This window comes from Anastrepha ludens, chromosome 4 (assembly GCF_028408465.1).
Source record: "Anastrepha ludens isolate Willacy chromosome 4, idAnaLude1.1, whole genome shotgun sequence".
In the NCBI taxonomy this organism is placed as follows: domain Eukaryota; kingdom Metazoa; phylum Arthropoda; class Insecta; order Diptera; family Tephritidae; genus Anastrepha; species Anastrepha ludens.
In genome coordinates, this window is record NC_071500.1 from 73,480,393 (window position 1) to 73,494,607 (window position 14,215).

Genomic DNA, 14,215 nt, shown 5'->3' on the forward strand with positions numbered 1-14,215 from the left:
ATTTTCATGATCCTGATCTTTGGCCTTAATTCAATCCCACTTCTGACACCAGTTCGATCACTGGATTGTTGAATAAAACACAAAAATTTGATTGCAACACATTTACTTTACTTTATTTCGTAAGCGTGCACTGTCTCACTATCTGCTGTCGCCTCTCGTTCACTATTTTTGCCAGTTGGTTCCCGATTGTAACAATATTATTTACAAGAGAAAAAAAAGATGCAATAAAAATTATGTAGGTTCCTGGTCATGCTGGATCCAAAGGCAACCAAGTCGCTGATGAGCGTGAGAATAAAGCACACAGCAAATTCACGCATGATTTCGGACATCTATTAGCACTACTACAAATTAAATAATATAGACCAGATTTATCAGTGCAACATCTCCTGGACGGATGCCTTGGACTAAGCCAAGTCCGTACTGTTCTTGGCAACAGCAACCCCTCTGAGCATCTGAAATTAGCTAACTCAGATAATATTAACGTTTTCCTAAAATTTCAAGTGTTAACTAAATACTGTAAGGTCACGTTTCATGCGGGGATACGTTTCACAGAAAAGCGGAAATAGAAAATGTGCATTAAAAAATATTAAAAAAAAAAATTTAATGCCTTGTAGAAGTAGGGATACTGTAATTTTTAAAATCGCATAAAACCAAAACACCGAATTAAAATTAACTTAAAACCGCATAAAACAGTTTGTAGAAATAAAAAAAATAGGCTGCTTAATAATTTACTTCGAATGTTTGAAATAAATTCATATAAATCACCTTCGTTATCAGAAGAGTCTCTCTCTGCAAGAAATATTTGCGGTAAAGACTATGGATTTTCACAAACTTTATTCTCGTTCTGTGTAGCTCTTTCTTTTCTGACAATGTAATCAATAATTAAACTTTGCGATGATAATTCTATTAAGTTTTTATATAACTCACGATATCCACTCTTGCAGTTCTGCAGCTCACGTTGTAATTTAAAGACTCGTTAAGAATTGGGGTCATTAATTAGAAAACGACTTTCTGCGAAGTTTCTTTATCATCATGGCTGAAGGTATTAAAACCATCTCTTCCTAAATAATTCTATATGTACATACATATGTGTTTGCAAGAAATTTTTGGATGAAATACAAAACGCACAAAATCAAAATCGCATAAAAATAATCCGCATAAAATATAAATACAGTGCACTCGCGATAACTCGAACTAATTAAAACAGGCGCTGTTCGATTTATCGAATTTGTTCGACTTATCAATTGAGTGTGCTATGTTAAAAAAACAGTCATCGATATCGATTTTTTTCAATTAAATTTATTTATTTATTTACATATGGATATGAACATGAATATGTTTAAAATAATTAATTCGTTTCAATATTTTTCATCAAATATTTGGCAGTCTTTGTGTCAGTTACACAAAAAAAGTCAGCTTTAACAGAAAAGTTAGGCCGAAAAGAAAGTTGTAATGTGTGTTTGTCTTTTCTTGCCTGCAGCAATGTTGAATATGACTTTTTCACGCAGCAATTGAAGAGTGTTAACCTTTGCGGGGCTTACTTGTTCAGTTGTGGCCCACTGAATTACATTATTGATAGAGCTAACTGCCTCCTCAGATGATATCCGCTCACATGTCTCAGTTGTGTTGTTAAACTCAGACTCAGAATCACTAGTTTCAATTATTACTTCTGTGTCGGTAAATTCGGCACCATCATTCCATTTGTTAACATCATAAAGCGTAAATTCGACCTGTAAATTATGTTTTTCATGTTATGTTCTTTCAAGATGAGTCCACTTATTGGGTAATTCTTTTTTCTTTGGGACAGAAACCATTTGTATAAAGCGGCTTTCATTTTAGGAAACTCAGAAGCTTTTAAAGTTCTCCTCTTCCCAGGACCCAAAAACGTGTTGTTTACTGCTTTTAAAATTGCCTTGTCTTTCTTTTTTATAAGACTTATGGTGGACTTGGCTACCCCATATTCCTTCGCTAGAGAAGTAACACTACATCCACGTTTAATTTTGTTAAGGACTTCAGCCCTCTCTTTTAATGTTAAACACTTCAACCTTTTACGATCCATTACTCACATGCACTGATACACTACAAATGACAAATTTAAAGCAATTTGGTCAATGCAAGATGTTGTTCCCAGAAAACTAACGGGATATTAACGTCGAAATATTCATATGGACAATACACTAGTATACATATAATTTATATACATATACTATTACATATGTATGTATGTACAAAATGTACATGTTTGAAAAGAATGTGTGTATAAATAAATTTGTTTTTTTGTTCGAGTTATAGCGCTTTAATATTGTTCGAGTTACAAACTAGTCAATAGGGAAAAAAATGTGTTCGAGTTAGCACGTCGTTCGACTTAGCGGCTATTCGAGTTACCGCGAGTGCACTGTATATAAACTTATTGCTACCTTCCATCCGACATAACACCAAGTTCTTCATATTTAATGTAAATTATATCTAAAACAGCTTTATAAGTATAAATCTCGAGCCGAAGGCCTTAGTAGCCAGGGGTGTTGTTATGATTGGTTATTTATAATTATTACTCTTACATATAATATAAATAAAAAAATATTTTATATTATTTCAGCCATCAAGCAGTAGTCGTAGTGCGGAGTTGCTGAGTAGTCAAGAGTCGTTTTGCTTTCCAACACAAATTCAAAAAAAACTCGGGTCTTTTAAAATAACGGAGTTCAGCGATAACTCTCCGAATGAGGGCGGAACCAGAGTAAATCTCCTCATTGTGATTCGTAAACTTAATAAAAAGGACCCTATTACCAAAAAAAAGGGATTAGAAGAATTGATAAAAGATATAAATTATGCAAGTCTCGAAGATGTGGTACAAATTTTACCATCTTGGTCTAAAATTTACCCGAGTCTTGCCAACGATCCAACACATAATGTGCGTGAGTTAACACAGGAGGTACAGAAAATTCTGGCATCGAAATGTAAACGCACAATGGCTCCTTATCTGAAACAGTTGGTGCCAGTTTGGCTATTTTCTCAATTTGACAATCATGCTCCTGCTGCTATTATTGCTCGATCAAGCTTCAATGATATTTTCAATGTAAAATTAAATCGCATTCAAGAAGTGTGCTTGCATTGTCAGTTAGAGATTTTGGAACATGTATATAATAATCTTTCGAAATCGTCAAAGATATCGGAAGGCGAAAAAACGGAAGATAGCAGTATTGCCAAAATATTCGGGAACCTTGAGATGCTTTCCTTTTTTACTGAACACACCAAGACTGTAAAGTTATCTTCACAATCGTATATTATAATTCGTTCTATTCTCGGGCATTCAAATTTTTGGAGCTGTGGAAAGCGTGGCCCTAAAATAATAAGGTTGGTAAGAAACTATTATATAATTTTTTTATATTTTTTACATTTTTAAGGACGACCTTTATTTAACAACAAATTTAAAAACATGTTAAATAAATAAATGTGTTTAGGTCTAAAACCCAGGCTTAAAATATTGTTCTTTTGTCTAAAGCTCCAAATTGAAGGACGAGCATATTGCATTCATTTCGAAAATCTCCTCAAATTGAGGTTTCTAACCGTCATCGTGTCATCTGTCGAAATGTGGATTCGTCGTCGTTCTTAACTTGGTGGCCTTTGTGCTTCGACTAAGTGGAAAATTTTAAGTAAGGTTCTTGACTTACGTGCGTATGAAATACTGCTGGTGCAAGAATTGAAGCCAATTGACCACCGTTTGCCTTGCATTTTTGCTGATTGGCTCATTTGAAACTGACCAAAGATGACCATTTTTATCGAAGAATTGCGTTTAGTGATGAAGCTCATTTCTGGCTAAATGGCTACGTCGATAAGCAAAATTGGCGTATATGGAGCGAAGACAATCCTCAAGCCGTTAACGAGTCACCATTACATCTAACAACGGCAACATCGGTTCTTATTTCCTTCTAAAGGAGAAAGGCGCTGCCGTTACGGTGAATGGCGAACGCTATCAAGCCTTTTTGACTGAATTTTTGTTTCCAAAAATTAATGAGCTAAACATTCGCCAGACAATCGATTTATTGCAAAATAAATTTGGTGACAACTTTCTATCCAGAAGTGATAATGTTCACTGGCTCTCTCGTTCGTGCGATCTAATGTTTCTGAATTATTGTTTATGGGGCTATGTTAAGTCAGGTTTATGCCGACAAACCAACAACTCTTGAAGTATTGATTGTAATAAAAAAAAATCTAATTTCCAACAATTTTTCTGTTTTGTGTTATCATTTTAAGTTCTCAATATATTAAAAAAACATCCCATTTTCGACATTTTCGAATTCCTTATAACTGTATAAGTAGATATTGAATTGTTATTTATTATGTTTTTTTTTTTGTGATAATACAGAAATAAAAGAATAGATTTGTGCAAAAATAACTGTTTTACTAGGTCATCCAGTAAAAATTTTCATCATTATTACAAAATTCCTTCATTTACATTTTGATTATACGAATAAATTCAACAATAATTATTGGGTCGGGGAATAAGTTCGTAGCGTTTTTACCAAAGACTTATTTAAACAAACAACAATAATTATATCGCCGTTGCTGTTTACAACATCGTCCCACCTCTCGACAAATTTCTTGATGTCGTTCCGCCAAAAATCGCCTGGTCTGGTGTCAAAGAAGATATTGAGCTAGTTTTTAAGGACCTCTTTGTTATCACAATTAATCCCGTTCATATGGTTTGACCGGGAGCGGTAATCGGTAAGCGGAAATTTTCGGAAAATACGGCGGATACTCAAGAACCTGCCATTCGAGCTCTTGGACTGCGGCTTTGACGACTTGTGCAACATGAGGCTTGGCGTTGTCGTGCAGGAGTATGGTTTGACCATGTCGATCAGGTATTTTCATTCGAATAGCCTCATTCACGCGGTGTAGCTGAGCAATGTGGAGCCCCTTGTTGACCGTGCCATTCTTTTCGAGCATTTTCCAGTGCACCATGCCCTCCTAACACATATCCTTATTATCTTCTTTGGATGAAGAATTCGAATTCCGAAGGCCTTTGGCTGCAGGACGTGGCACGTGTCATCGACGTTAAAGTCGCCATTTTTGAACTTTGCAAACCATACCGTGCTGTAGACTCGCTTATGACACCTTCTCCATACACATCGCAAATGTCCCGGGCTGCTTCGACAGCTTTTTGACTTCGGTGAAAAGCAAAGAAGAGCAGGTGTCGAAAATGTTGATTTTTGCCTTCCTGGGTATTCCATTTCTAAGCCTCAAAACTAATAAAAAACAAAATAAATCAAAAATACAAATAACATAATTTTGTAGTCCAGAAAGAGTTCAATCGAATGAATATTTACCCTTTGCCAAACAGCAAACAAATAAAAGAAAATATAAAAACGGTACGAACTTATTCCCCAACCTAATAGTTTAGTTCAATAACAAAAAAAAATTATATATTTAAACTAAACAGAAAGTAACTCGCTTTTTCGGAATGTTCTTGAAATTATTCCCTATAAATACTTAATTAATTCTGTCAACTGATATATTCTTAAATGTGTTGTGTATCTGTATTTTGAAATATTTTGGGTGTTTTTCAATGACTTTATATGGTCCTTCATATGTAGGTTTTTAATCCCACTTTACTGCTGTCGACACGTACAAAAACGAATCGAATTTTAATTATAAGATACCCAGAAAGATATGATATGCGGTTCACTAGACAGGGCTAATTGCCTGGGGTCGGGAAAACCCTGAGTCATTCTGGTAACATAAAACCTGCTGCCATGGGAATAAAATTATGGCTCTTTCGTTCCGCTCGCCTTGGTACATATCTATGGAAGTAATTTACCATACCTATGAACTTTTGCATTTGTTTAATATACATTTCATTAACTTAAAGCTTTCGTCATTCGGTAGTATCCGGTTTCGAAACTCCGGGCATGAAACACCAATTGATAAAAAAAGTTTTTTGTTTTAAGTGGTCGTCCCTTGGCAGTCAATGGCAAATCTCGAAAATTTGATCTAGTACGCGAACGATTCCTACTAATTAATCTAGAAGCTCTTGCCGATCTATTTTCCATAGTCTATTTCATAGAACCAACTTCCATGTACAACTTTGCAAAACTTTCACACAGGTCTATTCTAGAGTAGTAATAAAATTTACACTAGTAACAAAAATTATTTTTGGTAAGTTTTTTCCTTGGCCTTCTATTTTTGTATTCTACGATCGTTGTTATTTGGCAAATTTTATTACATACGAAACTGTAAAAAGTAACCAGCTGTTTTTGCTCGAATTTTACCTACGTGAAGCTTCTTCCAGTTGCTCAAAGAGAGGGAAAATTTAAAAAATCTTTATTCTCTATCTATTTAAAAAGTAAATACGAGTATAACCCAATACAATATTTACCTTTTTCCACTTTATCCTTTGCACGTATCCGTTGTATTTCGTGAATTTTCCGAAAAGAAAGTTAAGTAAGTTCAAATTTATAAAAAAATAAACAAAACTTACTTATTTTTTGCTGCCTTAACTATTGCTTTTTAGGAGGATGGTTCCATTTGTAGAAGTCCACGCAAGTGGGGAAAGTTACTGATCGCCATTCACTTGGGAGTGGCCAGGACGATTCTTCTACATATGGTTCAAGCAGCTCACAACGTCCGGGATTAGCCCACGTATCCTCTGGTTAGCTTCCGAACACCCGTTCGGGAGTGAGCTAACGTGAGAAGGCGAAGCATCCCAGCATAGCTGGTTGTGCGCTGGGTTTGGGACCCGCCACTTAAAAAGCCCCCCCCCCCAATGAAAACAGCAACAAAGCCTCGGATGAGAACTTCCAACACTGATGACGACCCCTGCAAACGAAATAAGGAATACGATTTGAGGGCATGCACCTGGAATGTCCGGTCCCTTAATGGGGAAGGTGCCTCTGCCCGGCTGGTTGATGTCCTCGTGAGAGTAAAGGCTGACATCACTGCCATCCAAGAGATGCGATGGACGGGGCAAGGTAAGAAAAACCTAGGACCTTGCGACGTCTACTACAGCTGCCATGTAAAGGAGCGCAAATTCGGTGTCGGATTTGTTGTGGGAGAGAGACTTCGTCGCCAAGTACTGTCGTTCACTCCGGTGAACGAGCGTCTCGCAATAATCCGCATCAAAGCGCGATTTTTTAACATCTCGCTAATTTGCGCCTACGCCCCGACGGAAGAGAAGGACGATGCGACCAAGGATTCTTTCTATGAGCGCTTGGAACGTTCCTATGAGCGCTGCCCCCGCCACGACATAAAAATCGTGCTTGGCGACTTCAACGCCAGGGTGGGCAAGGAGGGAATTTTTGGTCCCACAGTCGGAAAATTCAGCCTGCACAACGAAACATCCGGTAACGGACAGAGGCTGATCGACTTCGCCGGGGCCCGAAACATGGTAGTCTGCAGCACCAGATTCCAGCATAAAAAGATACACCAAGCTACCTGGCTGTCCCCTGATCGAAAAACGCGAAACCAGATCGATCATGTTGTGATAGATGGAAGACACGCTTCTAGTGTATTAGATGTACGTACGATCCGAGGAGCCAACATCGACTCGGATCATTACCTTGTTGCAGCCAAATTGCGCACACGCCTCTGTGCAGCAAAAAACGTACATCTACCTACGCAAAGAATGTTCGACATCGAAAAGCTGCAATCACAACAGACAGCCAGAAGATTCGCCACTCGACTCTCACTCCTGCTCTCGGAGAGCACTGCCCAACACACCGGCATGCGCGAGCAATGGAGCAACATTTCTCGTTCCCTACGTACCGCCGCCGAAGAAGAAATCGGATTCCGGCGAGCCCGAAAAAACAATTGGTACGACGAGGAATGTCATGCTGTCGCCGAAAGAAAAGATGCCGCCTATAGAGCCACGCTGCGATCGGGCGCAACGCGAGCCATGTGGGATCGCTACAGAGAACTGAAAAAGGAAGAGAGACGTATTATCCGACAGAAGAAACGTGAGGCCGAAATACGTGAGTGCGAGGAGCTTGAGATGCTGGCCAATAGGAACAACGCCCGAAAATTCTACCAGAAAGTTCGGCGGCTTACAGAAGGTTTTAAGACCGGGGCGTTTTCCTGTAAGAACAAAGACGGTGATCTGGTGACTGACGTACAGAGCAATCTTAAATTATGGAGGGAACACTTCTCGAACCTGTTAAACAGTGACAGCTGCGCATGTCATAGAGAAAGTGCAGATCCCGATACCCCAATCGTTGACGACGGAATTATCGTTCCGTTACCCGACCATGACGAGGTGAGAATAGCAATATCACGGCTAAAGAACAACAAAGCCGCGGGCGCCGACGGACTGCCGGCTGAGCTATTCAAACATGGCGGCGAGGAGCTGGTAAGGTGCATGCATCAGCTCCTATGCAAAATATCGTCGGATGAAAGCATGCCTGCCGATTGGAATTTAAGTGTGCTCTGCCCAATCCATAAGAAGGGTGATTCTAGAATCTGTGCCAATTACCGCGGGATTAGTCTTCTAAATATCGCCTATAAGGTTCTAGCGAGCGTATTGTGTGAAAGGCTGAAGCCCACCGTCAACCAACTGATTGGACCTTATCAGTGTGGCTTCAGACCTGGAAAGTCTACCATCGACCAAATATTCACAATACACCAAATCTTGGAAAAGACCCATGAAAGGAGAATCGACACACACCATCTTTTCGTCGACTTCAAAGCTGCATTCGACAGTACGGAAAGGAGTTACCTGTATGCCGCTATGTCTGAATTTGGTATCCCCGCAAAACTAATACGGCTATGTAAGATGACGTTGCTCAACACCAGCAGCGCCGTCAGAATTGGGAAGGACCTCTCCGAGCCGTTTGATACCAAACGAGGTTTCAGACAGGGTGACTCGCTGTCGTGTGACTTCTTTAACCTGATGTTGGAGAGCATCGTACGAACCGCAGAACTTAATCGCTCAGGCACAATATTTTATAAGAGCGTACAATTGTTGGCGTATGCCGATGATATTGATATCATCGGCCTTAACAACCGCGCTGTTAGTTCTGCCTTCTCCAAACTGGATAAAGAGGCAAAGCGAATGGGTTTGGTGATGAACGAGGACAAAACGAAGTACCTCCTGCCTTCAAACAAACAGTCGGCGCACTCGCGTATCGGCACTCACGTCACTGTAGACAGTTATAATTTCGAGGTTGTAAAAGACTTCGTTTATTTAGGAACCAGCATTAACACCGATAACAATGTCAGCCTTGAAATCCAACGTAGAATCTCTCTTGCCAACAAGTGCTACTTTGGACTAAGTAGGCAACTGAGCAGTAAAGTCCTCTCTCGACGAACAAAACTAACACTCTACAAGACTCTCATCATGCCCGTCCTAACGTATGGCGCAGAAGCGTGGACGATGACAACATCCGATGAAGCGACGCTTGGAGTGTTCGAGAGAAAGATTCTGCGTAAGATTTTTGGACCTTTGCACGTTGGCAACGGCGAATATCGCAGACGATGGAACGATGAGCTGTATGAGCTTTACGACGACATAGACATAGCGCAGCGAATAAAGATCCAGCGGCTTCGTTGGCTGGGTCATGTCGTCCGAATGGATACAAACGCTCCGGCTTTGAAAGTATTCGATGCGGTACCAGCTGGTGGTAGCAGAGGAAGAGGAAGGCCTCCTCTGCGTTGGAAAGATCAGGTGGAAAAGGACTTGGCTTCACTTGGTGTGTCCAACTGGCGCCGGTTAGCACGAGAAAGAAACGACTGGCGCGCTTTGTTAAGCTCGGCCAAAATCGCGTAAGCGGTTATCGCGCCAATTAAGAAGAAGAACTATTGCTTTTTTTGTTTTGCTTTTTGAAATGTTAAATAATAAAAAAAAATGTCCAATTGTCCTATTTTCCTAGAATACCGAAATCAGTCTCGAGTGTTAAAAATAAATAACAAAATTTACTTTACACGTAACAATGAGAATAGGCATGATAGAAGTAATTTTTAATAAATGTTCCAGTACTTTTCCGCTGTGTGAGCTTGTTCGTCTTGATTCCACTACCATTAAATTAATACTGATAGTGAAATGCTTAGTGCACTGCGCCCAACTATGATCTGCTTTTAAATTTGAACGTGCTGAAAGCAAAAGAGAACAATATAACTCGGAGGGACTGCAAGTTCTGAAACAGACAGCACTTGATCTAATCTCTTACGTAGACTTTGCGAATGCGTTTCTGTAAGATATTTTTAAACTTGTACGAGATGTGCTCAAAAAATAAGGTGAAGGTTTCAAATTTCGCAATCTATGTATATTCGACTCTCGATTATCATTTTTTTTATGTTGGTACACTCGTTTCGAAGAAATGTTCACGGTTTTGGCAATATAGCAAGTTTAGTTTGTTTGTTGGAAGCATAAATAAGACAAGTGTTTTACGCATTCGGCGATTTTCTGCAAAATTATGGATTATTTGAATTTATTCTGCACCTTACTGTTCAAGATTGTTTGATAAAAAATTTAATTTATACAGGACAGCTTGGTTCAAAGTCATCTACAACCTTATTCAAAGCTCATCCGTCAGTGATATACTTTTGGAATGGAAATCGGATATAGTTGCAGTGTCATTTAACGGAATAGATGAGTGTGATCGCACATTATCTTCTCATATATGGAAATGCATATTACTTTTACAATCGAGATATGAAGATTGGTAAGTAGAATATATATTGTACATTGAATTCTTGCGTTGTAATTTGGGACCGTAAAGATTATAAGCAATATCGAACAAAAAAAAAATTAAATATTCGCTGCGGCGGCGAATTATAAGAATTTTTGATGCAAAAAAAAAGAAGAAAAAAAAACTATTCAAAAGGTGTCGGGTGTGACATAGTATGAAAACTCGAAAAGTTTGAAGAAAAAGTTTAATTCCGAATGAACTCCCGTTACGAATTTGGGAGAAATGGTATTTGCAATCCAACCTTTTCATAGTTAGTTTTGCCAACTATATATACTAGTAGACATATATCCCCATGTTCATTTTAAATACTTTTTTTTTAATTTTTTTGTACCTTACCGTAAATGTCTTAACTCCATTTCTTCAAGTGTATAAAAGTGTGATATGCTGCGTTGCCAAAAATAGTATTATATTTATAAAACTTAATACAAAGGCAAGTGAGGCCTTACCTCGCACGCGTTTTTTTTAAATAATACGACACCTTGCGAATCACCTATTATTATTATTCAATTTTATCTGCTTTAATAATTGATAAAGTAGTCATTGCCTTGCTAAGTTTAATATAAAATATTACTATATACTTGCAGGTATAAACACGTGTCCTTTATAAAGGTCATTCAACCTAAGCTGTCTTGTCTGCTTCATAATAAATTCTTTAATAACTTCGAAATTATATGTCCGAATATGCTTCCATTTTATTCGGCGGTAGTAAACTCTTATTCCCATGAATTTGACTGGCATAAATTTTTGGAAAAACTTCTGATGGATTTAAAAATTGTATTTTGTTCGGAAACGCTCAGAGCCAACGCAGCAGATTTTAACGCTATTTTTGATGCTTATTATGACTGTTGGAAGTTTATTTTAAATAAATTGAACAATACAGAAAAAGAAGAAGAACAAAAAAATATATATATGTTAAAACTGCTGCATACAAACATAATACAACCCACTGAATGGTTCCTGACGGCTAAAAAAAATTTAGGAGCTAACAGTTTCTTTTCGATAACTATTAAAATGTTCTTAGATTGCCAGAAAGAAAACCAAATTAAAGATAATGATTTCTTGTATATATATATATTGAGAGAGTTTTGGACATCTATATTTCAATTAATTACAACATTAATTTACGAAAATGAACACTATCCGGAACTTATTATTGAATTAATCCAAAATCTGTTACGCCTAAATGAAGAAAATGTAAATACCAAGCTGAGTAGTTGCTTTATATCTGGAGACCCTGCTTATTTTACGAAACAGACAAATGAAGACCGGCTAAGAGGCATTGCCTTGCAGTTGATTCAATATTGCCTAAAGAGAATTGATAGTAACGAGTGTCAAAGGTGTCTTAAACATGTGCAATCATTAATTGACATGTTTCCTGACATTGAGTTCTATAAAAACATTACAAACAAAGGTGATGCTAATGAATCAATCAACATTTTTGTTGACTTAATATCTGTAGTGGGGAAGGAGGTTTACTTGGATATAGCGCAGATTATTTTCAAGATGCTGAGGTTCCTTGATGCTGATCAACAGTTTATTTTCGTCGAAACTCGCCTTCTTTCTGTAAGATTGATAAACATCTTGTTACTATTTAAATCAATACAAATAAAATTTTCAGATACGTTCGAGAGAAATGCAAATTTTGATACTGGAGCGTTTATTGTTGGATCATTTAAAAATGGGAAAACGTAGAGAAATATTGCTGTCTGGGCCCGTGGTTAAAGCCTTAATAATAGATATTACACGAATTGCTTTGATTGAAAAACAAATAGATACAATTAATTGGGCGCAAGTATTATTCCTACGAAATGACCATGGTGATTTCTTGGTTGGTGCAGCCACAGTTGATGCATTGCTACACAAAATATTCGAGCCACTTGAAACTGGAAATAGTGATGAGATTGTCGATTTATGTGGGAATATTGTTTCACAATTTATGCCAATAGTATTTACTAAAGAGAATGCATTCCATGAAACTAAATCCAAAATGTTCTTAAAACTGTTTAAATGTTTAATGATAAACTCAACAGACAATGTTTTAACGGAGAAAACCCTCTTTAAACTTACTTCTTGTTGGGAAAATGTACTATCCAATGAAAATATAGTTACTGAAGAGATTATATTACATTGCACACAATTTGTTAGAAATATGCGGTTTGTGAACAAATCTATAATAAAAAGTGCAATGAAATGTGCTGATTTAATAAGCCGTTTTATCATGGGTACTGTCAGAAGAAATATGCAGAATGAAGAGGGCATAACAGAATTAAATAAGTTAATTGCTAGGTTTCTAACCTCAACGGACAGTGCTGAATTGCAAAGACAGTTGAAAGATTACTGTGTATTTTTAGAAGCTCTGAATGGTTTTGTTTCCACAAATGAGAAAATACGTTATACAAGTTTAGATTATCAAGATATAAACATCATTATACAACGATCACTTCTAAATTTATATGTAATTAAACAAATATGTAAAGAGTTGGAGCCATTGAAAAACAACTTGTCTTCCAAAAATCTGAGGACCTTGAACAGTAATTTGTGCCCTGAGTTGCTGAATTGCATAACTCTGACTTATGCTGGAGAAAGTGCACTTGGAATTAAAGCAGAGGTAAGACAGATTTTCTTAATATATCGTTAATAAATTGATACAATTTTGTAAAATTCGGTTCACTTGATTAGAAGCAATAATTTTTATGAAAGAAAATGGTCAAAAGTTTCTTATAATTCAAGTGATGACTTTACTTTACTCGAAAATAAACATGTGTAAAAATACAATACCATTCCATCTAACGGTATTTCGTAGCAGTAAAACATAAGCAGTTGTAATACTACTGATTGAATTGAGGCACAAACCAAATGAGAAAAAATAATAACATATATAGGAAATTTTGTTTTTTTCACATTTATTATTTAAAGCTTAATAGTTTGCGCTACCTTGTTTATAAATTACTTCGTAAATACGTTGGTAAGTGGATTTGTACAAATTCTCCAAATAGCCTAATACAATTTTAGACCAGACCGTTTTAATGATTCTAATTTGTGCATTTGTGCCTTTAAATTGTTGGCTATTCTCATAAACCTTATGAACAAGCCATACCCATAGATTTTCATTAATATTCAGATCTGGGGAATACGGTGGCCACGCTAAAGTTTCAACACAATCCAAGTTTTTACCTCACTTGAAGTTTGTACCTTTTGAAAGATCCAATTAATAGGTAAAAATGCTTAACGAATCTCGAGAAAAGATTTTTGGAACAGAGCTTTATAGCTGATTCCCGACATTTTGTAGTCTACAATTTTTAATTCGAACGCGCCATAGTACGATAATGCTCCTCATACCATAACACTACCTTCACGACTGTGATGTCGGCGTACAGCAGGCGCCAATGCACCGAACCCAAATTGTGCTGGATTATTTGACCAAACACCAAGTAAATACCATCGTGCAAGCACCGTATTCACCTGATATGGCCCCGTGCGACATCTTATTGTTTCACAAGTTGAAGTTACCACATCGTGGAAGGAGATTTCAGATATTC

The 14,215-nt window shown here is 37.3% G+C and overlaps 1 protein-coding gene and 1 long non-coding RNA gene across 3 annotated transcripts in view; one reads left to right on the forward strand and one right to left on the reverse strand.

The window, feature by feature from the left end:
* LOC128859794 (E3 ubiquitin-protein ligase listerin) overlaps nucleotides 1-14,215 on the forward strand; it is a 45,951-nt gene that overhangs the window by 7,739 nt on the left and 23,997 nt on the right. For both annotated transcript variants that reach the window (XM_054096879.1, XM_054096880.1), the window contains exons 2-5: nucleotides 2,597-3,351; nucleotides 10,470-10,649; nucleotides 11,261-12,239; nucleotides 12,295-13,284. In XM_054096879.1, the coding sequence (XP_053952854.1) occupies nucleotides 2,597-3,351; nucleotides 10,470-10,649; nucleotides 11,261-12,239; nucleotides 12,295-13,284 (2,904 nt within the window). The remainder of the gene's footprint in view (nucleotides 1-2,596; nucleotides 3,352-10,469; nucleotides 10,650-11,260; nucleotides 12,240-12,294; nucleotides 13,285-14,215) is intronic.
* LOC128859796 (uncharacterized) lies at nucleotides 130-1,213 on the reverse strand. Its single transcript, XR_008454191.1, has 3 exons — nucleotides 928-1,213; nucleotides 766-863; nucleotides 130-452 (listed from the first exon to the last, which is right to left on the reverse strand). It is a non-coding gene; the product is annotated as an uncharacterized LOC128859796 (long non-coding RNA).